Genomic DNA, 26,208 nt, shown 5'->3' with positions numbered 1-26,208 from the left:
TCATAAATGGTAAAGAGAGGCTGCTCAATATGCAGCCAAAGTTACAACTTCAGAACTGTTAACGATATATATATATATATATATATATATATATATATATATATATATATATATATATATATATATGAGTCTATAACCCTAGTCTAAAGATTCTAATGGATCATAAGGTTGGGCTTTTCTTTGGGCTTCAATATCTCTATCTTCTTCATCGACATAACCATCATCTCTTCTCTCTATCAATACAACATGGTTCTAATCTATGTTAAATCTGGTGTATGGATGTCAAGTTGCAGTGACCAGAGTTTTTTCGGTAGATAAAGATAACATTAGAAATTACTACTCTATTGGAGTAGATCAAGATCATGGTCTCTGATGAGTTTTGTAGTGGCTTAACGTCATATAAACGCTCTTGGTTATTTTGTAGTGGCTTTTACTATTTTGATGTTTTGAGATTGCACATATGGTGTCTGATGAGTCTTGTTACGACTCTTTTGATCTTAATTCTCAAGTTAATTAGCTGTGTTTTTTTTTTTGTGGTAGAAGAAGTTATGTTGTAATATGAAGAGAACAAATGATAAACTAGTTACAATGAGAAAAACAAATGTTGCTTTGTTATTTCCCATTTAAACAACAGACAGGAGTCATGATGTTATTGTTTAGGCAGAAAGAAACAACAAATCAATGTGTTTTTGCTGTAAGAAAAGAGACTCTCCTCTGTATTTTTTTGTTACTGTTATTGTTTCATCATCTATGATCTGCACCAATAGCTTCTTGAATCAACTTGAAGCCATCCCTTTCTAATAAGCTCACCAGCTCTTCCTATTGCACCAAAAAATTTCATTGAATATTAGTATCAATGAAGACATTATCTGAATTCCATATGCAGAGTCGATTACAACAAAGAGACGTTGACAAAAATAAAAACTTTATAACTTTGTGAATGAGATAAGTTTTTTGTGGGATGAGAGCAGGTCCACCATACGCAAACCCAATGTACAGCTGGAAAATAGTAGCTCCGGCTCTTGTCTTCTTGTAAGCATCCTCACCACTGAAAACACAAAAACTCATCTGCATCATATTTTGTGTGTGTTTGTTTTCCTCACAATCTAAAAACAAGTTTAGATGTTTACCTTCTAACACCACCGCAGCCTATCAGTGGAATCTTTCCCTAAGAGATCATGGAAATAGCCAATAACCCGAATCAGACATGTTTTAGTTCCTTGGTATAATCGATCAGTATCTTGCATTGTTTACCCCAATTTCCCCCCTTTGAAAAAACTACTAAATTGACAAATACAAATCAAAAACAGTAACATGCATTGACTTAATCGTAGTGTATAAGATGATTAGTTACACAACCCATACAACTAATTTAGTTTAGAAGAGATGACAAATTGGTTTTAAAAATATCTAGGGTTAGGAGAATCTGTATGAAGAAACGCATACCAAGTGTAAAAAAACGTTAGGTTTCGATGAAAGTGAACCGTCCGACGATATTAGTAGAGGAAGAACACTTCGATTTCGTTGATTCGTATGTGGGAACGAAGAGGAGGATGAAGAAAACGATATTAGACTCGAAAAAGTGGATAAATATCGATGAAGAACAAAAGATTCTCCAAAAATATAGATCGGCATTGATGGAATTGAGAAGCTTTGGCGGAGAAGACGAGTAAAATGAAAAATAATTAGGGTAAAACTACTCAAGTTGTACCTCTCTCGGTTTTCTTTTTTTTTCTGTTTTTTAACTTTTTTTTAATAACTAAATCAATTGCAAAGACTATTATTTATAATTCAGATTTATTGGTTAATTAAAGAGTATTATGGTATTTACAAGAATGTAAATCTTATTCTCCTAAATAATCTTCTAAAAATCTTATTGGAACAAACCAAAGTTCTAGGTGTCTTTTTTTCTAATTTTTTCAAATATAAAAACGAATACACGTATGGGTGGATGTGCGAATCAATTTCTAGTTGATATTAATTTCTTACACACCATTGTTCTTACACACCTGATCATGCCCGGTTAATATGTGACAGCATAATTATCATATGTATTCATATCCTTGCTCTCTCCTATAAGAGACTTATATTTACGAGTACATATTATCTATATATCATCTATAGATTATTTTTCTTGGATCAAATATCACATGTAGATTAAAGTTAAAAATTACACGCACACACACAATTAAAAGAAAGACGAACTTTATAAATGGTATATATTTCATGTCCTAAATGTGATGGCGTAATCAAAGTTCATGATGCCCATTATGCTCACAAATTCACAATGCGTATGACGATGGTCGTTACGGTGACAACTCCACTCAATATGAAGGTCACTAATTAAGTTGCCAACGACCCACATTAAAACGCTAAAATTTCTAATAGTGGCATCAAAGGTTTACAAAATTAGGTTTCAGGAGATGCAAACAACTCACATCAAACTAACTCCCTTTTTATTCTTGTTAAATTTAGACTGTGATTGGTAACTTAAATAGTAAAATGAAGTAAAAAAAGTGTTGAAAAAGATATGAAAATAAGTGGTGGAAAATGAGAGAGAAAAGGAAGGTGAAGTAAATGAAATTACTCTAATCAAGTCTAAAGTAAAAATGAGTTTGAATTTCAATAGTAACTAAAGTAAATATGAAAAATGTAGTATTCCACTTGATTGATTACTCTATAATGATTAACTACTCGTAACCTTAATATTTAGAGCAGTTGGTGCTGAAAATCCACTATAAGTCCAACAACAGAAAAAAGAGAGACAAAGGCCTCAAATAAGTTTGTTGAAACATCTGGCTTGGTCAGCACTTCAAAAATTAAATGGAATATAGATAACCAAAGATTATATACAAAACATTTAAAACGGATCTTCAAAATAAACATCTTATTATGTATTTTATGAATTACTAGTTTCTACTTTCTAGGCACATATGTTATTTGGATGTGGTCTTATATATGTAACTGAGATTTTTTTTTTTCTTTACATTTTGTTTCTAATACAAATAACGCCTCTAATGAAGATGCTTGTTTAATTGTTAAGGGACCTATTTTTCCTTCAGATTGTTATTCTGATTATTATATATTGAGATTGTTATTATTACAATTATTATTTTGTTATACTAACATGATTAGTCACATTACAATTCTTAAAAATTAACATATATTGATTCTTCAAATCGCCTGTCTTGCAGATGGGTTCAACTTCCCCTAAGAACAAAAATTGAATGCACTCTAGGAAGATGGGATGAGACCGTTTGTATTTTGGGGTGATTATGTTGTCCAGTCTTTTGTAAAAGCAAGTTGAACTAAGCACCACAAGAAAACACTCCGAATTCCGACGGAGCTTCCGACGGACACCAAGGTCGTCGGACATTTGCGACGGAATACTGACAAATTTCCGACCAAATCCAAAAAAATGAAGTCGTCGGAATTCCGTCGGCCATTTCCGACGGAATTCCGACGACATACGGTTCGTCGGAATTTTCCGACGACTTTTCGACGACATTCCGATAAAAAATGTAACCGTTGTAGTCGTCGGAAGTTCGTCGGTATATTCCGACGGAATTCCGACGACATTCCGAGTAACAGCAAAGTCATCGGAATTCCATCGGTATTTTCCGACGGAATTCCGACGAACCATGTGACCGTTGCCGACAAATACATATGACCGTTGTATAGCCGTTTGGGATTGGACAATTCCGACGGAATTCCGACGGACTTCTTTACATCCGTCGGAATTTCGTCGGAAAGTCGTCGGAGGTCCGTAAGCAATTTCCTATAAATACAACCCCTCCTCATTCAACTCATTCACACTTCATTCTCTCTTCATTCTCTTTAGTCATAACAATTCCGTGAAAATCATGTCTTCAGAAGTTTATTATCGTTCGTGGATGGATAAACCTCATTTGGATCCGAACACCAATTTGCTTACGGAAGAATACGTTCAAGGGATTGGAGAATTCATGAGGCTTGTTCAACAGCAACCGGATGAAAAAAGTGGTATGTTAAGATGTCCCTGCTCTTCTTGCAATAATAATAAGGTTATAAAAGAATTTGATGTTTGGACTCATTTGTATATGAAAGGGTTTTCACGTAATTATAAAGTTTGGTACCTTCATGGGGAAACTGGTTATGAATATGGTAGTACTAGCGAACCTCAGCCTGTTAGTGAACCTCAGCCTGATATTAGGTTAGAAGAATCTAGAACGGATATAGATTATGGTGTAGGTACTGAGCAGATGGTACATGATCATTATAGAGGGGAAGAACCAAACCCCGAGTCTAGGAGATTTTTTGACATGTTGGATGCAGGAAAACAACCTTTGTATCAAAATTGTAGAGATGGTCATTCAGTCTTATCATCTGCAACTAGATTAATGGGTATTAAGACAGACTATAATTTGGCTGAAGAATGTATGGATGCGATTACTGATTTTGTCAAAGGTATTCTACCTGAGGATAACCTTGCACCGGGTTCATACTACGAGGTTCAGAAACTTGTTGCAGGTCTTCAACTACCGTATGAAGTGATAGATGTATGTATTGACAACTGCATGATCTACTGGAGAGCGGATGAGACACGGAATGTATGCAAATTTTGTGGGAAACCTCGTTATCAGGAGACGAGGGGAAGAGTTCCGATCCCATTCAAAAGAATGTGGTATTTGCCTTTGACGGAAAGATTGAAGAGGTTGTATCAGTGTGAGCGCACAGCAAAAGCAATGAGATGGCATGCAGAGCATTCCACAAATGGTGAGATTAGACATCCTTCAGATGCAAAGGCTTGGAAACATTTCCAGTCAACATATCCAGAATTTGCGGAAGAGAGAAGAAATGTTTATCTTGGATTATCTACTGATGGTTTCAGCCCATTTGGAAAGCATGGAAGGCAGTATTCTCTATGGCCAGTTATTGTGACACCGTACAACTTACGGCCGAGCTTGTGCATGCGACGAGAGTTTTTGTTTCTCTCAATTCTAGTCCCCGGGCCAGATCATCCTAAAAGATCACTAGATGTGTTTCTTCAACCACTAATATATGAGTTGCAACAACTATGGGCGCATGGTTTTGAGACATACGATGTTTCGCGCAAAGAAAACTTTCAGATGCGGGCAGTACTTATGTGGACAATAAGTGACTTTCCAGTATATGGTATGTTATCTGGATGGACAACACATGGGAAGCTATCATGTCCATATTGTCAAGATGACACAGATGCTTTCCAACTAAAGAACGGCAGGAAAACGTGTTGGTTTGACTGTCACAGACGATTTCTACCACCTGATCATCCATACCGCAGGAGTAAGACTTCGTTTACGAAGAACAAGCAGGTGTTTGATGGTCCACCTGAGGAAGTTAGTGGGAAAGATTTGTTGAAGCAGTTTAGGTATTTTGATGCAGAAAGGACGCCAGATGTAGGTGGACATGAAAACATTCGAGTCAATGCGGTTGGAGAGCTACATAACTGGCACAAAAAGAGTATTTTCTGGGATCTACCATATTGGGAGAGTCATCTATTGCGGCATAATTTAGATGTCATGCATATTGAGAAGAACTTCTTCGATAATCTGATGAACACAGTCCTTAACATCCAAGGTAAAACGAAGGATAATTTGAAGTCAAGGTTGGATTTAGTCGATATTTGTGATCGTTCTGAACTTCACGTTGATGAGAACGGTACGGCCCCTTTTCCCATTTATCGGCTAGATGGTGCTAGAAAAGAAGAGTTCTTTGATTGGATTACAGAGAAAGTGAAATTTCCTGACGGATATGCATCAAATTTGGGGAACTGCGTTGATAGAAGCGAAGGAAAGTTTACTGGCTTGAAGAGTCATGATTGTCATGTAATTATGCAGCGCCTCCTTCCGTTTGCCTTTTCAGCATTATTGCCACGTAATGTTCATGAAGCAATTGCAGGGATTAGTGTTTTTTTCCGTGACTTATGCAGCAGAGTATTGACTGAAGAGGGTATTAATAATTTGAAGACAAACGCACCAGTCAGCATGTGCAACCTTGAGAAGATATTTCCTCCATCATTCTTTGATGTAATGGAACATCTTGCTATTCATCTCGCAAGAGAATTGGAACTTGGTGGTCCTGTGCAGTACAGATGGATGTATATTTTTGAGCGTTATATGCATCATCTGAAGAAGATGGTCAAAAATCAAAGCAGGGTGGAAGGATCTATAGTGGCACAGGTGATCAATGAAGAAACTGCAATCTTTGCTGAAAATTATTTTCCACCAGAAGTGCAAACAAAACACCGAAGACATGCTCGGCATGATGATAGAGGGGAGAGAGCAACATATCATGTTACTGTCCCAAGCATGTTCAAGGAAATAGGACGACTTAGTGGAAAATTCACGAAGCGGAGACTTACGGACACTGAGAACGCTCATTTGCAAACATATTTGCTCACCAACTGTGAAGATGTTCTACAATATGAGAGGTAAAAATATTTATTCATTTATTGTTAGATTAATATTCAATAAATTTATTTCATATTGATAATATTTTTGTATATAGTGTATATATGGCGGAGTTGCGTATGACTCACAGGCATGCAACAGAAGATGAGCTTCGACAACTTAGAGATAACGGATTTGCTGCGTGGCTTCGTAGTTATGTGAGTCATATATCCTATTACCCTATGCAAATGATTAGTTTAAATTTAATATATATAAACTAATTAATTTTGCAATCATATATGTTTTTTTTATAGGTGAATGATGGTTTGGCCAGAGGTCTTGTGTTCGATGATTGGATACGCGAATTTGTGCAGGGACCAAACTATGTGGTCAAATCATATCCTAAATTTTGTACGCGAGGATATGCATTCACAAGGAAAGGTCATTCTAAGACAACATATGATGCTGGTGTTTCATCTTCTTCTGGTGACGATGTCTACTACGGCAACATAAAAGAAATATTGGAAATCCAATTTCCTGGAATGGTTGGATTGCGTTGTGTAGTATTCTATTGTGATTGGTATGACACCACCTCAGATAGAGGAGTGAAGATTGATGCGTTTGGTGTTACATCAGTTCATTCGCGGCGGAAACTTCAATATTATGATCCCTTCCATTCCGGTGTCCTAGTTGATAATTCAGCAGGGTAAGCTTTCTCAGTTGGCCTGCTTCACCAGTAAAATTAGGCTGACTATGTTTCAATTCAGATAGACTTGTTACATTAGTTAATAGTCAAGAAGTTTAAGTCTACTATGTTCGGCTTTAAAATTGGGTAAAGAAATATGGTAGTCCACTGTAATAATTCATACTTTTTTTATTACATCATATGCTTTAAAATGACAATATTTCAAATTATAATGTGATATTGTGTAACAAATTAAATTTTATGTGTTATTGTGTAACATTCATAATTTAAAATCAATCTTATTCCACCTAAACAAAGTGGTTGTAGCCTAATGGTAATTTTTTGGGACTTGGTGTGTACCACATCAATCTTGGATTCGATTCCCCTGGGAACTAAATTATCACTATTTGACCAGTCTTGGCTTGGGTTTCGGCCCAAATGTTTATATGGTGGGCCATAACAGATGATTGGTCCACCCACTGACATTAGTCGGAAGGTATTTCAAACTCGGATCAGGCAGTGTGGTACGCTTTCGGGCTAGTCCACTATATAGCACTAAGTGCGTTCCTCCCGGCCGATCGGATCATCCGATAGGGTTTATCACCAAAAAAAAAAATCTTATTCCACGTAAAACACGGGTTTTAACCTAGTGTTGTTTGTGTTTCAAAAAAAAAAAAAAAACCTAGTGTTGTTTATCTGTTTGAAAATTGGCATGACCAAATGTTGTTACAACATTATCTTAAAATGACACGATCGATTCTTTTTATCTTTTGGGCTTTATCAACTGATGTCAAAGGCCTTATCAATTCTATTCTTTGACCATAGTGTGCTCATGAACCAAGCCCAGTATGATACTTGAACCTAAAATTAAATACACGTGATTAGTGGATACTTAGTGAATGTTCAGACTGTCTGCATATTCTACTCTGCAGGACCAGATAATTGTCTCCATTCATCTTTCTTTCTTTTTAGCACTGTTTTTTTTTCTGATGAAATGTTAAATTTATTGATCACTTTAAAAAGAATATATGTACAGCTATATTGAGTTCAAAAGAGTAAACTTAGAAAGGAAACTGAAATATGAAACTAGAACCTTTAAAAAGGAACTTGAACCTTTTTAGCACTGTTTACAAGGAAACATACCTATTCAAGATAAAATTCATTTTTCTAGATTCATTTTTGTAAAAAAAAATAAAAGAAAACTCATTTTTTGGTTAACTATTATACAAAATTTTAAATATGTGAACTATACAATCTCCAGTAAGAGCACGTTGAATTACATACCGTATTCAAAACATAGGCATATTCAACAAAAGTTCTTTAAAATGAAAAGATATTTTAGTTAACCATAAATTATTAAGTAAATAGCTTTGTACACATTTCTTTACTACAAGATATGGATGCCTGCATTGCAATTAATTTTGATATTTTAATTTGAAATTATTAAATAATATTTAAGAAAAAATAATTATTATGTTACTTATAAGTTGTTCAATTTTAATTATTTGTAAAAACTATTTGTAATTTTCAAAGAATACTATATTGGAAATAGTTGTATGAAATTTGTTAATTTTCATAAAAGGAGAAAATTAATTTTCAAATATATTTTTAAACATGTCATTGAATGTAATAAAAGATGATTAAAAAATATTGTTTACAACTTCTGCAGCTTTAAAATTTAGTGGTATGATATTTTGAAGGAGGAAACAAGTATATATCTTTTGCAAATTTTCAGAGATATAAAAATATTTTTATAGGTTAAATAAAATAATTGTTTCAATAATATTAGTATTACTGTTTTTCTTTTTAATTTGTAAAATATAAATATACAACATAAATGTTACACTGTTTATCATATATATCACCATTAAAATATTGGTTATATTTTTTCATTATATATGTTATCATTACATATTGTTTTAAATCTTTTATTTTAGACGAACCGTAATTATTTTGTAATATATTTTTCTCGTATAATCTGCATTTAAATTGTACCATAATATTTAATCCGTCGGTCATGTACTATCTAAACTACTGTGTGTGCGCATTCAAAACCATCCGACCGGGTGTGCTCATTGCTCAACCTGCTCTGAAATCCACAGTTACTATTTTGTCAATGTTTAGTATTGGGGTAATTTGTTAATTAATTAATTATATATTAGTGATAAATAATCTTGGAAAATAAAATTGAAAAATTTCTTAGAATAACAATATTTTTTTTTTGTTTTATGTATTTATATCACACAAAATTCAAAATGACTAAAATATTTTATCAAAGAGGTAAAAACATGTATATTTCAGGGATATAATGTACATGTAAGACCATCTCCGATGGTGTAAATTATTTTTTCTCTCAGAATGAATTTGAGAATTGTTCCAATGGTTCCTCTCATTTTCTCCCTCAATTTAAATATATTCATTTCTCAAATTTTCATTTATCGCTAATAACACTTTTTATTTGATAAGATTTTAGATTATACTCAATTTTTTAAATTCTATAAATTAACCAAACTCTTAACTTTTAGAAAAAAAATATTTTAGCAAAAAAAAAAACTTTTAGAAATAAAATATTTATTACATTAATAAAATTATAACAACATAGAAAGCAATAGTAGGATTTTATTTAAGCAGTGGTATTACTTTAACAATAATATTTTTCCCCATAAATGATTAATCAACTCATTTCAAAGAGATAAATGAGCTTTTTATCCTTGATTCATCTAAATCGACTCAAAAACTTTTGGAATCAAGTAGTTTCGTCTTCAGTTATTTTAACATCCAGAGTTGAAACTTCTCTTCCAACTACAACCGGGGCACTAAGATCATGTTCATCTTCAATTATCATGTTGTGTAAATTTACACAAGTAAACATTATGTCATGAATCACATTTTTTTTTCAAAAACAAACATATCTTTTCACAATAGCAAAACGTGTTTGAAAAACTTTAAAAACATATTCTACATCATTTCTGCATGTTTCTTGTTGCGTAAAAAAATATAATTATTTCTAGATTTGGCTTCTATTCGAGATTTAAAATATTCGTAAATATGTTCACGCTGAACAAACACGGATTTTACAGAAAATTGTTACACAACAACAAGATCAAAGAACTCTTCGTGCATCTACTTCATTCGATTAATATTTTAATGATCTTGTGAACTGGAAATGACCTACCTGATTATTAAATTATTTTAATCAATATTATATTAAATTTGTTTTATGTTAATAGTTATTAAATGTTGTGCTAAGTTTGTTTGTACTTTAAATTTGTACTAGTTATGTATTTCAATGGTATTGTTTGCTATATTATCTTATTTTAACTTATATTATAATTATTAAATAATAATTTATATTTAATTATACCATAATAACTAATTATTGGTAATTATATTTTCAGAAGTTTAACCAGTATATACATATTGAATATAAATTTTTAAAAGTTATGTTTAATGTCAATGTTTTGTTTATGTATAAACTAAAAATTGTCTTTTTTGTCAAGAATAAAAATTGTCAAAATTAAAAGATCATTGTACAAAAACGTTTAACACCAAAATGAGTTTGTGAATAGTATTCTCTCAAAATGTTGTAGCAGTATTCATATATTCATGTTTTTCTTTAAAATGAAATACTATTGGAGATAGATTTCTCTCATTTTTTGATGTTTTTCTTCGTTTTGATGCACCACTGAAAATGACCTAAAAATGTTCAAATACCTTTTAAAAAACAGGACATCGAACTCAATAAATGTTTATGTAGTGTGAACAAAAGTGTTTGTCTTTGAGTTTAATTCGAGTTAGGACATCGCTGACAAAAAAAAAAAAAAAAGTTCGGGTTAGGACATGGAGTACAATAAAATGTTTATGTAATGTGAACAAAAGTTCTTGTCTTTGCGTTTAGTTCGAGTGAGGTAAAATAGTTTTCAAAGTTAGGCATTTGAAGTTTGAACTTCAATCTAGTAGCGTCATTCTTCTTTGCACATTCACTTTTACGTTTCTAAACCATCATTTGAGGTTAAGTTTGGAATTATCTCAAAATGCCATAACTTCAATCTAGTAGCGTCATTCTTCTTTACACATTCACTTTTACGTTTCTAGACCATCATTCACCATTCACTTTCCTCATACCCATATTTTTCAAAATGGAGAAGAAAGACATGAGAAAGGATCTTTCACGTGCCAATGCAGCTTTTTGGCATCGAGCCTGCTTCATGACTAAAGTAGTGTCATGAGCTATTATGATGTACAACAATAATGTTTTCTTTATTGGAATTTTTCTCGCTCAGTACAAAATAGCTACTGGCCAAGTGGCCATTCCAGATTTTGAAATCTATTGCTAAGTTTTTTTCTTTTCTGCTAAAAAAATATCTTACTTGCAATCGAGATAGTTGATGAATAGTTTAACATTTTATTATTAAATAAATGTTAATAAATACGTGAAAACTCGTGAAAGGAAAAAACTTTACCGACAAACACAAATAAAAGGTGAAAGAACAAGACACTGTGTTAACCTGCATGCTTCGAATGAAACAATTAACGTCCTTTAACTTTTTATTTTTGTAACTGGAACTATGCCTTTCTAGCAATATGAAGAAGAGAACTAAGCAGAATCAATTTAAAAGATAATAATACATAATCGCATAGTTGGACTACATAGTTTTTGAACAACGACATAACTGACGCGGGAAATCACAAACTAAACCAATCAAACCAGAAAGATAAGAGACTAGTGCGATATCACTAGTACAACCATACAGAATAAACCGAACAAGAAAGACACATTAGTGGCAGAAGATGACTTTGAGCTCTCTAGGAGAAGAACAGTCATGCATAAGCGAAGGACTATCATGAGCAAACGTCATAGTCGAAGGACACGCGTGCTTAAAGAACAGCGAATGGCTCGAAGCTCGACATGTCTGAGGACTATTGTAATGATTCCTACAGCACAACTCATCCGTACGGAACGCCTCACACCCACTCTTACAGGCCACCACATGTCCACCGTGTCCCGACCGGAGCTGAAGATGAGCCGGACACGTTCTCAAGAGGTCTTCACGACAACCAACAACGGGACAAACTCCACGGCCTTCGTGAGGAGTAACTGTCATCGGAACGTTGAAACCGTCGACGAGAGAGACACCGTAGGAGGATAAGTCTCTGTGTCCACCGTGCTGGAGGTCGAACTGAGCGAGAGACGCCGGCGTTGCGCCACCGAGACCGTTGCACTCGAGACGGTTTCCGCAGTCTCCAGTGACGCAAGAGAATTTTCCGTTGTAGTGGGAGCAGCCGGTTCGACCCCAGATGCGACCGGACCAGTGGGTGGTTGGTGGAGAGAAAGAGCGGTGGGTGTTGGTTGGGAGAGCGAAGCCACCTTTCTCGAGGACGGGGTGACCGGCGTTGGGCTGAATGGCTGGCCAGACGGTGAAGGGACAGTGGTTGACGACGGTGAGAAAGAGCCGGCCGGTGTCAGCGGCGAAGGAGGAGGAGATGAGGAGTAGGAAGAAGAAACCGGTGAGAGGAAGAGAGGTTTTAACCATTGTGATTTTTATTTTTGCTTTAATCAAGGAACCAGCTGGGCGAAAGATGTGAGCTTATGTTATGTGTATATATAGAGAGAGTGTATGGTCATAGAGTGACGAAAATAGTCTTTGGTTTTTTGTGGTAGTTAGACCAACTCCGTTCATTAGAACCCTAAGAGCAACATTAACTCATATACCCACTTAAGGTCTCTTAATGACTTTTTTAATATTAATTGTTAGTTAAGAGACATTGTTAAGAGACACTCTCTTTTTTGGGTTGCAATAGTAGTCTCTTAACGGATTCTTTAAAAAAAGAATTATTAAACATTGTTTTATTTTATTTAAAAATTATTTAGTACATAAAACATAGTAAAATATTACATTTTAAAATATATTTAAAAATAAAAACATTAAAACATAGATTAAAAATAAAGTAGGATAATTGAAAGAAATATTTGAGCTCAGTTGTTGTTTCCATATTTTCGCCATATATGTTCAACCAAATCATGTTTGAGTTGTTGATGCATTTGTTTATCACGAATTCTAGTTCGAACACCCATCATATTGGCGATATTTGTAGGGATATCTGTAGATTACGCGAGATCCACATGTGAACTTCCGTTGTCCTCAGCTTGTTGGAACTCTGAAACATCAAATTGAGTGTATCCATCTCGTTCGTCTTCCACTATCATATTATGGAGGATGATACATGCTCGCATAATCTTTCCAATTTTGACTTTATCCCAAAAAAGTGCGGGATTTTTAATAATGGCAAAGCGAGCTTGCAAGACTCCAAAAGCCCGCTCGACATCTTTTCGGGCAGCTTCTTGATGTTGTGCAAATAAAACTGCTTTCGGACCTTGTGGTATTGGAATGGATTGGATAAAAGTTGCCCATCTCGGATAAATACCATCGGTGAGATAGTAGGCCATATGACACTCTCTTCCATTTACAGTGTAGGTGACTTGCGGAGCTTGACCATTAATTATGTCATCAAAAACAGGTGAGCGATCAAGAACATTGATATCATTTAAGGTACCTGGAGGTCCAAAAAACGCATGCCATATCCATAGATCATACGAAGCAACCGCCTCTAAAACGATTGTGGGTTTTCCCGAACCACGTGAATATTGACCTTTCCAAGCGGTGGGACAATTCTTCCACTCCCAGTGCATACAGTCGATGCTTCCTATCATCCCGGGAAATCCCTGATACTCTCCAATATCAAGTAGACGTTGAAGATCAGCCAGTGTTGGTCTTCTGAGGTACTCATCGCCGAATAAATTTATTATTCCTTCCACAAAATTTTCCAAACATGACCGTGTAGTTGTTTCACCGAGTCGGAGGTATTCGTCGACCGCATCAGCCGCATTGCCATAGGCTAAGACACGAATGGCTGCCGTACACTTTTGAAGTGGAGAAAGACTCTGTCTTCCAAGAGCATCTCTATTTTCTCGAAAGAATTGAACTTCATTGGAGAGTCGATCAACAATACGCGTGAACAGTGACTTGTTCATTCTAAATCGTCGTCGGAATAGATTGTGAGGGTAGGTTGGAGTTTCACTGAAATAATCATTCCATAAACGCACGTCGCCTTCTTCACGATTTCGCTCGATATAAACTCGTTTTTTTCTTTTTTTCCTCTTTTCTTCTTGAACACCATTATGAATTGATAAATTGTCAAACGTTTGATCAACAATTTGATCGAAATATTGATCAAATTGTTGATCGAAATATTGATCAAAATTATCATTATTTGATCCATCAAAGGTATTATGAGAAGAGGATGCCATTTTTGGGAAGTTAAAAAAAAACAAATGATCTTTGTTTTTATGAGGATGAGGGATTGAGTTTGTGATCAAACGCTCAAATTGGTGTTTAAAAAAAGGAAAAGAAAGGAGAGATTGAGTTTGTGATCAAACGCTCAAATTGGTGTTTAAAAAAGGAAAAGAAAGGAGAGATTGAGTTTGTGATCAAACGCTCAAATTGGTGTTTAAAAAAAAGAGAGATTGCGATAGAGAAATGATCGTTCTCAGTAAGAGAGAATGAGTAAACACAAACACATAAGGAGACTTTATATAGAAACACAAACACGGAAGGAGACTTTATATAGAAACACAAACACAAACGTCAAACCATTAAAAAAAATCCAGTGACACAAACTTCTTCCCGTGACACCTGCTGTACAACAATACTACAACATGATTACAGAAGCAGCGTGAAAAAAATAAACAAGACTCATGCATGAACGAGACCCCGTGACACAAGACGACAACTATGTTTGCTCCACAACTCTTTCACTCCGTGACACAAGACGACAACTCTGTTTGCTCCTTCTGATCGTTCCTGAAAGGTAAGTGTAAAATAGAAATCGTGAGAACATTATTCAAAGACAGGAAACACAAAGCAAACTCTAACATTAAGCGTTTAAAGACATAGAGTTACAAGACCAACCGAGACAAGAAACAAGAAACAGAGAGTTACCAAAGACAAGAACATAGACTAACACATTAAGCAACAGAGTAAAAATGCTAGACTTCTAGTTATATATCAAGTCACTGATGAGCTTCTTCTTGAGGGCTTCTTCATAGTCGCCTAGAGGTTCTTTTTTGGCAATAAGAGAGTCAAGTAGACTCATCTTCGAGACCTTCTCTTTCACTACCAAGCCTTTCTCTTTCACTACCAAGTCTTGCTATTTAATGTCACACATTCTCTGAAACTCAGCATGCACAGTCTCCTCTGCCATAGTCTTCTTACCACCGGCCTTTGCAGCCTTCACACCCGCTGGGCGCTTGGATCCAGTAGCTTGCGAGCTTGATGAATCTGCACCATCATCACACTTCCTCTTCTTAGAGCTTCCATCAGTTTTGGCAGTGGCAAGGTCACACCACTTCTGATCGTTCCTTAACTCCTTCCAGGCATGCTCAAGGGTGAATTTCTTCTTGTGGTTATTGTAGAAAATTTCATGGGCTCGCTTCAGGACATCATTCTCATTGCATCCGCTAGCCTTCTCTCTCGTTGCGGCTTCATAACACCCACAGAACTTGCTCACCAAGTCGTTAATCTTGTGCCACCTTTGCTTACAGTGGCTGGGCTCTCTCTGCTCGCAGCCAGCAAGCTTCGGACTTGCCTCAAAGTAAGCTGCGACTCTCTTCCAGAAGGCGCCTGATTTTTGCTCGTTACCAACCACTGGATCCTTACTCGTGTTAAGCCACGAGCTGATCAATACAACATCATCAGTCGGTGTCCATTTTCTTCGTTCCCGACGTTCGCCAACATCGTTCCCGACATCATCGGTGCGTAGAGGAGGAACTCGAGATGAAGATAGTGTACTATCTTCATAGTTAGCAAATGAAATACTTTGTTGGCTAAGTAGCTCAACAAAGTTTGAACTCTGCATAAATGGATTAGAATCCATCTCGACAGGATGCTCAAATAAGAGAGAAAAGAAAAGCACAATGATGAAGAAGTGAGAAGAGAAGAACACGGATAGAGGACAGATGAGAAGGAAACATTTTTTTTATACACCGAAGAAGGTAGCAATGCATTGATCACAAACCAACATTTGCTTTCTATCTGAGTGGACATATATCTAAAACATTAAACACAACCATAACCTAACACAATTTATTATCATCAAACCATCCATATCTATCAAACCATAACTTCTATTTATTATCTTAACAGAACCATTACCTAACGCAAACAGAGTTTTTATTCAAACATAGGAAAGAGAAAGGTTTTATTCAAACAATCCATATCTATCAAACCATTGTTGACAAAGTATTAGCTTAACATAACGCGATCATCACACTACACCATCCATATTACCGACGATTCAATACCACCAACGAATACAAACAAGAATCAATAACAACATAATCAACCGCAAACAACCAACGAATACAGACAACGCTTTAATCAACAAGATCAGAGTAAAGATAAAAGTTTTACCTGTCTGAACAGTCATAGGCCTTTGTTGTACCTTGATACGATCCACAATCATGCTCACACAAAGACAGAAACCAAAAAAAAATTTGGTTTTTCAATTTTTAACAGTTCACGAACAAGAACCGGCTCAATCAAAGACATGCATAGTTGAATCAATCAAAGGCATGCATAGAGGAGAGAATCAAAGACACGCTTTACCTTTCGATTCCCTTGAGAAACAATCGCCGACTCTCCCTCGTCTGAGATAGCCACCACGGGAGAGAAATCACCGTTTCCTTCACCGAGGATAGCCACCGATTGAGAGCTCGCCGTTTTCCATCGTCGACCAGAGACACCCATTGAGACGTCGACCAAAGCCACAGGGAGAAATCACCGTTTTTATCGCCAGAGGAGACGAAACGAAAAGAGAACGGAGAGAAAGAAAGAAAATAATTCTCCTCCAGCTTTCCTCTAGCCAATAGCGTTGTGCCACGTCACACTTTGGAACCATCCCTTCCAGCTCCAAATTAGGAGACGTGCTTTCGGTTTAATGCGTTTTTCCTTTTTTTTATCATTAATTACCCTAAGACACACCGCTAAGAGATGGCGTTAATGATGCTCTAAGGGATACTTAACATTAAATTAATATTTAATTTTGTGATTTGAAAGGTTAAGTACTCTTGTTAACCTATGTAATTTTTTCTTCTCCATTGGTAGGATCCCATTGAGGTTCTTAAATTTTTTATTTTTTATTAAAATGATTTAGAATTAAAACATACATAAAACTTATAATAAAAATGACAAAAAAACATATTAAAATACTCATACAAATGGTAAACGTGAAAAAAACCGATTAGTTGAAATCTTGATGTGTTCCAAATTTTTGCCATATATTCTCAACCAAATCAGCCTTCAATCTTTGATGAATTTGGTTATCACGGACTTCATTCCGAATGGTCATCATGCCCATAACATTCCCGAGATTTGTAGGCATCTGATCTGAATAGCTGAAATCGACTTGTGCACTTCGGTTTGATTCCGGTTGTTGGAAAATTGATACATCAAACTGAGTGTACCCATCTCGTTCGTCTTCTACGATCATATTATGTAGAATGATACAAGCTCTCATTATCTTTCCAATTTTTATTTTATCCCACAAAAAAGCTGGATTTTTGACAATGGCAAATCGAGCTTGCAAAACTCCAAAAGCACGCTCGACATCTTTACGAACATGTTCTTGTTGTGTAGCAAATAAAGATTCTTTCTGACCTTGCGGATCTCGAATAGATTGGATAAATGTAGCCCAATTTGGATAAATACCATCTGTGAGATAGTAAGGCAACCGGTAGTTGTGTCCGTTGACAACGTACTTAACTTTTGGAGCTCGGCCTTGTAATATATCATCAAAAACCGGTGATCGATCAAGAACATTGATATCATTTAATGTACCTGGAGGTCCGAAAAACGCATGACATATCCAGAGATCTTGTGAAGCTACAGCTTCTAGAACAATTGTTGGTTTTCCTGATCCACGTGTGTATTGACCTTTCCATGCGGTCGGACAATTCTTCCACTCCCAATGCATACAATCGATGCTTCCTATCATGCCGGGAAATCCGCATATCTCTCCAATATCAAGCAGTCGTTGAAGATCTTCTGGAGTGGGTCTTCGTAGATACTCATCTCCAAATAAATTAATGTTTCCTTCAACAAAATGTTCTAAGCATAAAAGCGCGGTAGATTCAGCAAGTCGGAGGTACTCGTCGATGGCATCAGCTGTGCAACCATATGCCATCATGCGAATTGCTGCCGTTGCTTTTTGTAATGGAGAGAGACCGAGTCTTCCAGTAGCATCTCTTCTTTGTTGAAAGTATGGGATTTCAGCCGAGAGTCGATCAACAATACGCATGAACAAAGGCTTGTTCATTCGAAAACGGCGTCGAAACATGTGCGAAGGATATGTTGCATCTTCACTAAAATAATCGTTCCATAACTGCATGTGTCCTTGTTCTCGGTTTCTTTCAATGTATGCTCGTTGGTTTTTTGGCGTTGATGTTTGTAGACGATCTTCATAACGTTTGATAATTTTTTCAAACTTTTGATCGAAAATTTCATCCAATCGCTCGTCGCCCATATTTTCATAATTATTATTAGAAGAAAAAGCCATTTAGAAGAAAATTAAGAAAAAATATAGGAAATGATTTTTTTTTTTTTTGGTAGAGGAGAAAGAAAAGGAATGTTTACAAATGTACACTCGATATTTGTTTTGTACACTCGATCTTTGTTTTGTAAACTCGAAAAGATAAGCAAAGGAATTAAGAAAAATAGCTTCGGTCTTTGTTCTAGTACATTCAATGGAAAGGAGAGGAGAGGTGCAACTTATAAAGGGAACAAAAGACTATGATTCTCTTGTTTATGTGACATGCTCCACATGCTCTGATTCTCCAGCTAGACATCACGTTAGAAAGGACATGCTCCACATGCGCTGACATCACGTTAGAAAAGAGATGCTCCACATGCTCCACATGCTTGTGTCTTCTTCTTCTGTCAATGTCACCTGCACAAACACGAGAGCAACAGAACGCATAAAGACACAAAAGCATACACGCATAAAGACACAAAAGCATAAAGAGACAAAAGCATAAACACGAGAGCAACAGAACACAAACACACAATTTCATTAATATGTCACAAAAGCAAACACGCATAGACACAAAAGCATAAACATACATAAATTGAGATAAGCATAACAGCAAATTGAGATAAGCATAAACACGAGAGCAGAATAAACACACAAATAGCATAAGACTCAAACTAAAAACTCTGTAATAAGCTTGATTTTTAAGGCGCTTTCAAGTTCAGTTAAAGGTTCAGTCTTGGTAATGAGGCTATCTAGCAACTTTTGCTTGTTAAGAGTTTGCTTGTTAGCAAAATTGGCTTGCTTAATCTCCCATATGTTCTTTAATTCCTTCCTCTCCTTCTCTTCCTCTTCCAAAGTAGCTTGCTTCCTCACTGGTTTTTTTCCTTTTCCCTTTGCTGCTTTAACCCCAACTGGCCGAGTCATCGCTTCCTCTCCATGCCCATCTTGCACAGAGGATGATGATTGTGCCGTCTGGGAATCCACCTTCCTTCTTTTAGACTTGACTTTATCTTAAGTAGTAGAAGCTCCGAGCCATTTCTGATCGTATCGAAGTTCTAACCATGCATGCTCCATTGTGAACTTCTGCTTGTGATCATTAAAGTAAATCTCGTGAGCCATCTTCAAGACATCATCCTCGTTCTGTCCACTCGATCTTTGTTTCGTTGCAGCTTCAAAGCACCCAACAAACTTACACACGGCTTCATTGATCTTCCCCCACCTAGATTTACAGTTGTTGTACGCTCTCGGCTTCACACCAGCTAGCTTGGGACTCGCAGCATAGTAAGCCGCAATTCGTTTCCAAAATGCACTTGCCTTCTGCTCATTCCCCACCAATGCATCCTTGGAAGTGTTCAACCAAGAACTTATCAGCACACCATCTTCTGTTGGTGACCACTTACGCCTCTCTTTACGTTCAGGAGTCACAGTCTTTGCGTTTTCATTGCCACCATCATTGCCATTGGGAACAGAGGCATCAGACGCAGAGACAGACTCAGGAGGGACAGACTGATAAGACTCACGAGGGAAAGACTGATAAGGCTCACGAGGGACAGACGCAGAGACAGACTCAACAGACTCATTCCACTGACTGTTGGGTTGTTGACTGTTCAAGAGGTTTTGAAAGCTACATTGTTGAATATAAGGATCCATACGAGTTTTGGAACAGAGCTTTTGAAAGCATAAAAGAAAGAACAGAATAGAAAGAAATTGTTTTGGAGAAAATAAAAGTTTTGGAGAAGGAAATAGATTTGGAATCATAGTTTATATAAGTTAAAGTTGGTTTGTTGTTGAAGCTTTAATGTCAAGTTTTAATGACAATTTTTGATGGAAAGTTTAAAGTTTGAAATTGAAGATGTTTTAAATGGCAAGAGTTAATTTTAGGTTGTTCAAGTTTTAATGACAAGAGTTCATCTAAATCTACCAAGCAGCCTAAATTTACCACGAAGCCTAAAAGATCATTTAATTCCCAACCACTTACAGCTAAATCTACTTAGACAGGAAATACAATTTACCTCTTCTCAGCTGTGAAATGATAGACAGAAGCTTTGATGTGATCATGCTTTAAGTCCTCCCCGTTGCCTTTCTTCCACGGACATCCTCAACCCTAACACACAAACAACAAACAAAGAATAATTAAAATCTTTCTCTCTATAATCAGATAAACGAAAAAAAAACAGAAAACAAAAACAACAAAGAAAGCACAATTCGATTCCACAAACAATCATTCCCACCATCGCTAACTTATATAAAACATAGGAAAAATTAAACTTAAGCATTTCGATTTCCAGAAACAATGTACTAGTAATCTAACAGTTTTCACCGTCCTCAATATTATCAAACAATCACCAACGACATCAATTTTAAAAGACAAGGATGTTCTGACTTATCTTGTTTCTTCTTCATCTTCAATCCGGTCTGACTCCTTCCCTCAGTGGTGCCTTCTTTTGAAGCTTCTGTCTTCTGAACTTCATAACCTGTGGAAGAAGAAGAAAAAACAGATGAATCACGAACAGAGAATGGGAGATAAACCAAACCGCAGAAACAAAATCGAGACAGCAGTAACATAAAGATCAGAAAATGAATGCTTTCTTACCGATAAGGAGATGGAGACGAGATTCCAGACGAGGTTCGAGAGAATTTTTGATGGAAAGTTTAAAGTTTGAAATTGAAGATGTTTTAAATGGCAAGAGTTAATTTTAGGTTGTTCAAGTTTTAATGACAAGAGTTCATCTAAATCTACCAAGCAGCCTAAATTTACCACGAAGCCTAAAAGATCATTTAATTCCCAACCACTTACAGCTAAATCTACTTAGACAGGAAATACAATTTACCTCTTCTCAGCTGTGAAATGATAGACAGAAGCTTTGATGTGATCATGCTTTAAGTCCTCCCCGTTGCCTTTCTTCCACGGACATCCTCAACCCTAACACACAAACAACAAACAAAGAATAATTAAAATCTTTCTCTCTATAATCAGATAAACGAAAAAAAAACAGAAAACAAAAACAACAAAGAAAGCACAATTCGATTCCACAAACAATCATTCCCACCATCGCTAACTTATATAAAACATAGGAAAAATTAAACTTAAGCATTTCGATTTCCAGAAACAATGTACTAGTAATCTAACAGTTTTCACCGTCCTCAATATTATCAAACAATCACCAACGACATCAATTTTAAAAGACAAGGATGTTCTGACTTATCTTGTTTCTTCTTCATCTTCAATCCGGTCTGACTCCTTCCCTCAGTGGTGCCTTCTTTTGAAGCTTCTGTCTTCTGAACTTCATAACCTGTGGAAGAAGAAGAAAAAACAGATGAATCACGAACAGAGAATGGGAGATAAACCAAACCGCAGAAACAAAATCGAGACAGCAGTAACATAAAGATCAGAAAATGAATGCTTTCTTACCGATAAGGAGATGGAGACGAGATTCCAGACGAGGTTCGAGAGAGAGTCGACGAGATTCGAGAGAGAGAGAGAGAGAGAAGACGGAGAAGTCGAGAATGAAAGTCACCGATAGAGCGAAGATGGAGAGGTTGAGACAGAGACGACGAGGTTCGAGAGAGAGTCGACGAGGTTCGACAGAGAGAGAAGACGGAGAAGTCGAGGATGAAAGTCACCGAGAGAGAGAAGATTGAGAAATCGAGACAGAGACGTCGAGGTTGAGAGAGAGACGACCGTGTTCGAGATAGGGACGCCGAGAGAGACACGACACTAGTCGATTCAGAGACGCCGGCGGAGACGTCGCGGAGCTCGCCCAGAGAGAAGACGGAGAAGTCGAAGACGGAGAAGTCGAGAAACAAACTCTTCTCTTCGGTTTTCTCGCGAGGAAGGAGAGAGACAGCGCGGTCCAACGAGAAGGTGCCACGTTAGGGCTCCTTACCGAATCTAGAAAGCCCAATTTAGAGAGCGGTACTTCATTAATTCAGGCTTTCTCATTTATTTTTATTCTGTTTTTAAAGACCTCTTGGACTAAGTACTCCCCAATGGAGTTGCTCTAGGCAAAGCTTTTAGCAGTGTCACAAAAAAAAAAAAAAAGGCAAAGCTTTTAGCATGTGTTTTTTTGGAACAGAGAAGTATTAAGTTGAACCAGAGTTATATCATCTTTACACTTATAATACGAATACAACATAGGGTAGTATTTGTAGACTGTAGTAATATTGTAATTTGATATATTATTGTAGAAACATATAATCTGTAAATATAACCATATATATACACAATACAGTTACAATTTAGTTAAGGTAACTAGAAAAGGTGTGTTAGTTTAGCTCTAAAATAATACAGAAATTTGAAACTTGCTGAAATGGGACGAAACTCTCTTAAGTCTAAACAAAACAGACTTGACTCCAGACTCGATAACAAAATTGATAGTATGGAGTTCATAGAGGCCATATATTTTATTTAATAAAAATAAAAATGTTCTCTGAATTTCTAACCTATAACAAATGTTACTATTCATGCTTTGTGTGACTTGTGAGTCACGAGTCATATGCCATTTTTCTTCTTCTGAGTACAGGGGCAATAAGGCTAAGACTGACAAGTTTTACATGTTCATGTTAGTAACGGGGTTCTTTGACAAACACAACAAAAGGATAAACGACAAAGCAAGAGAGGTCTTTGTCTGCTTGTGCAACTTCGAGAGTCGTGCGAACCTTTGTTGGCCTCGTTAATCCTAAACTTTTGCAGAACTGCTTGCTAATGCTCCGAAAACTGTTGGGGTAGGTTTGCAACCCGCACTTATCTCTTCGCAAATCTGAATTGGCCCAATAAACAAAAGAAATAAGTCTGGCCAAAAATGAAAAATTGGTGACCAAGTTAGTTGGTGACCAAGCTATTTTCACTATAAATATAACTCTCACATCTTCACAAAGAGAGATCCATTCACTTTTCTATTTATGTAGAAAACAAGAGAGAGAAACAAATAAAGGTTTTAGAGAAAAGTCTCTTTGGAAAATCTAGAAAGCCATCCGTCTGATGACGACACGCCGACGCTGATGTGTAATTGGAACCGTCAACACCGCACCATCACCGTCAAACGCCGCACCGTCACCGTCGAATGCCGCACCGTCACCGTTAAACACCGCACTGTCACCGTCAAACGTCGCACCATCACCGTCGAGCGCCCCACCGTCAACGCCGCACCATCACCTTCAAACGCTGCACCGTCATCATCGAACACCGCACCGTCAAACGCCGTCACCGTCAACGCCGAACTGGCACTGTCATAGCCGAACCAGCAACGCCGAACCGGCACCATCTTCACTGACGACCCGGGCATCTTCTCCGACGACTCCGTCACCGATGAACCGAGCATCCCTTCCCGACGACCTCACTCCGACGACGACAACCAAAACTATCATCTCAAAGAACTATGATTTCATATCTCACCATCCATATGCTCCCCCACTCTGATCTGGTATCAATCCTAATCTCAACTTCAAGATATGAAAATACCCTTGAAACTACCGTGTGATGAACTAGCTTTCTCTTACGAGTGTACGTAGGCAACTTTTCACAAGGTGCAACTATAACACAAAACCACCTTTTATCTCTTTGCCATCGCTAGATACAACTTCATTAATAAGATTCTCGGAGCTCTGTATCTTACATGGGTTAATTCTAATCCTTGTTTGACCATTTATCATATTTGTTGACGTTACCGGATTTGGGCTTCAACAAAAACGATAAAGCAAGCTACTACAACTAGATTTTCCATTTCCCAGTTTGACTAAAGTCACTAAACGGTGCTTAGCTTACAATAATTAGTGGTTACACACATTCAGGTATATTAGATGTTTAATATTGCCTAAATTTGTTTAGATTCCCTATATAAAAAATTGTATAAGCCGTTTATACATTAGAAAAACATGCATCTATCAAATTCACAATTTTACAACAAAGATATGCTTACACCATTTTGGAAGTCACAATAGTACGGACATTTACGTTGTTAATAACATTTGTGATAAGACGAATCACATAAGAAACACAATCAATTTACTATGATCAACTACTGCAGTTCTACTTGTTATATACAGTGCGTTTCCAATTTCAGGAACTGGCTTGCTTGTGCTCGAAGCCAACGCTCCTTCTCGAATCTCTTCTTCATGTTCCATCAATAAGTAATTATCAACGTACTCAATCATTTAACCAAACCATGTGCTTGTTTGCTCAAATCTTCACTAATAAGTTGCAGTTTCATGAAAATTATACCTCATCATCCGACCCTTCTTCTGATTCAGACTGAGATTCTAGCAGTTCGACTGTATCTTTCGCAACTTCTTTGTTCTACTTTTGCGCCTCTCTTGTTCTTTTAATTTTCTAAATCTGTTGTAATTCAATATAAACATCATTTGTTTGACGTACTTGTAAGAAAATATAAGCATCGTCACGTTGCGTTTTCACTTACTGCAGGCGTTGCACCGCCTAATTTACACAGCCATACTTGTTGGGCAGTGCTAAGTACATTGTTTGTAAACCTAAAATAAATTTGAATTCAAACGCAGCGTTTAAAATATGCAATTCAACAACTAGCTGCGTATATACATTCTGAGCATGAAGCCAACTATCTTTCATGTTTGTTCGCGTACACATCTTAAATAGAGGAATAATCTGTCTTATGGTCAATTTACACATGTGTAGATCAGGAACATGAACAAAATGGCTAGATGAAAGTTTCAAGGTGAGGGAAACCAACCAGTAGATAGATAATCCTAATGGGATAAACAATGCAAAGTAGCCGATCATGAGTGGTAGAAACTTGAAAACAAAAAGCGTCTTCTTCTGAGCAGGATCGTTTGTCCGTTAAAAGAAATGAAGTTGGGCTTAGAACTTTGACAATCATAACAAAATATTTTAGTTGTAAGGAAAATCATTTCTTCATTGAGGAGGCTTCATAATCTCCATTGACACATACTGCGGCTGTGTCACCCCATGTCCCCACCCCAGGCAATGGTGAATGCCCGTCTTGCACCACCGAAAGATATTAGACTATGATAAAAGTTTATTGCACACAAAAAATTTACTTGCACTCTCTCTCTCTCTCTCTCTCTCTCTCTCTCTCTCTCTCTCTCTCTCTCTCTCTCTCTCTCTCTCTCTTTTTCCTCGTGCCATCCGTCGAGGTTTGCTTTTCATGGTTGTTTTGTGTGATGTTTGCTTTTCACTTTCAGATCTATGTTTTAGATTTACTTTTTTCTCGAGATCTACTTTCCAGGTGAATACCGAATTGTGGGTCCTTTGTTAATGTTGTTTAGATATTGTTGATGATTGTGTTTATGAGATGAACTGTTAGATTTAGTTGTTGGTGTGTTGGAAAACACCGAGATGATGTTAGGTTGTTAAATGGTACGTGTGAATGAGAATGATTATGGTGGTTATGAGTTGTGTGATGATAATGATTGGAATAATGACTTGTGTTGAAGAACGATAGGGATGATGTGATGTATGATGAAGTGACACCGAGTCTGGGCATAAGTGACTATTGTACTGGATGGTGGACAGTTCCGGAGGGGCTAATGGGC

General features: G+C 36.6%; 4 protein-coding genes across 10 annotated transcripts; all 4 read right to left on the bottom strand.

The window, feature by feature from the left end:
* Nucleotides 1-549: 549 nt before the first annotated feature.
* LOC106433235 (dihydroorotate dehydrogenase (quinone), mitochondrial-like) lies at nucleotides 550-1,819 on the bottom strand. Of its 2 annotated transcripts, none has more exons than XM_048754499.1 (4): nucleotides 1,447-1,819; nucleotides 1,131-1,168; nucleotides 983-1,048; nucleotides 550-819 (listed from the first exon to the last, which is right to left on the bottom strand). In XM_048754499.1, the coding sequence occupies exons 1-4, from the start codon at nucleotides 1,633-1,635 to the stop codon at nucleotides 807-809; spliced, it is 306 nt and encodes a 101-aa protein (XP_048610456.1). In that variant the 5' UTR covers nucleotides 1,636-1,819; the 3' UTR covers nucleotides 550-806. The 2 variants fall into 2 exon arrangements, with proteins under 2 accessions (XP_048610456.1, XP_048610454.1); XM_048754497.1 differs by having other exon boundaries at nucleotides 934-1,048; nucleotides 1,447-1,809.
* Nucleotides 1,820-11,688: 9,869 nt separating this feature from the next.
* Nucleotides 11,689-12,691, bottom strand: LOC106433222 (osmotin-like protein). Its single transcript, XM_013874075.3, has one exon. The coding sequence runs from the start codon at nucleotides 12,627-12,629 to the stop codon at nucleotides 11,874-11,876; it is 756 nt and encodes a 251-aa protein (XP_013729529.1). The 5' UTR covers nucleotides 12,630-12,691; the 3' UTR covers nucleotides 11,689-11,873.
* Nucleotides 12,692-12,914: 223 nt separating this feature from the next.
* LOC106433232 (glutathione S-transferase T3-like) lies at nucleotides 12,915-22,182 on the bottom strand. Of its 6 annotated transcripts, XR_007322360.1 has the most exons (5): nucleotides 22,094-22,182; nucleotides 21,275-21,974; nucleotides 20,694-21,155; nucleotides 16,761-19,098; nucleotides 14,678-14,957 (listed from the first exon to the last, which is right to left on the bottom strand). XR_007322360.1 is itself a non-coding variant. In XM_048754495.1 (3 exons), the coding sequence occupies exon 3, from the start codon at nucleotides 14,402-14,404 to the stop codon at nucleotides 13,205-13,207; it is 1,200 nt and encodes a 399-aa protein (XP_048610452.1). In that variant the 5' UTR covers nucleotides 14,405-19,098; nucleotides 20,694-21,974; nucleotides 22,094-22,164; the 3' UTR covers nucleotides 12,915-13,204. The 6 variants fall into 6 exon arrangements, 3 of the variants coding, with proteins under 3 accessions (XP_048610452.1, XP_048610451.1, XP_048610453.1); XR_007322359.1 differs by having other exon boundaries at nucleotides 20,694-21,974; XR_007322361.1 differs by lacking the exon at nucleotides 20,694-21,155 and having other exon boundaries at nucleotides 21,513-21,974.
* LOC125585845 (glutathione S-transferase T3-like) lies at nucleotides 15,304-16,901 on the bottom strand. The gene is made up of 2 exons (XM_048755545.1): nucleotides 16,761-16,901; nucleotides 15,304-16,005 (listed from the first exon to the last, which is right to left on the bottom strand). The coding sequence occupies exons 1-2, from the start codon at nucleotides 16,899-16,901 to the stop codon at nucleotides 15,304-15,306; spliced, it is 843 nt and encodes a 280-aa protein (XP_048611502.1).
* Nucleotides 22,183-26,208: the final 4,026 nt, after the last annotated feature.

The sequence above is a fragment of the Brassica napus genome, chromosome C4 (assembly GCF_020379485.1).
Source record: "Brassica napus cultivar Da-Ae chromosome C4, Da-Ae, whole genome shotgun sequence".
Lineage (NCBI taxonomy): Eukaryota > Viridiplantae > Streptophyta > Magnoliopsida > Brassicales > Brassicaceae > Brassica > Brassica napus.
Note: the sequence above shows the minus strand (reverse complement) of the source record. Positions and strands in the feature narration are given on the sequence as shown.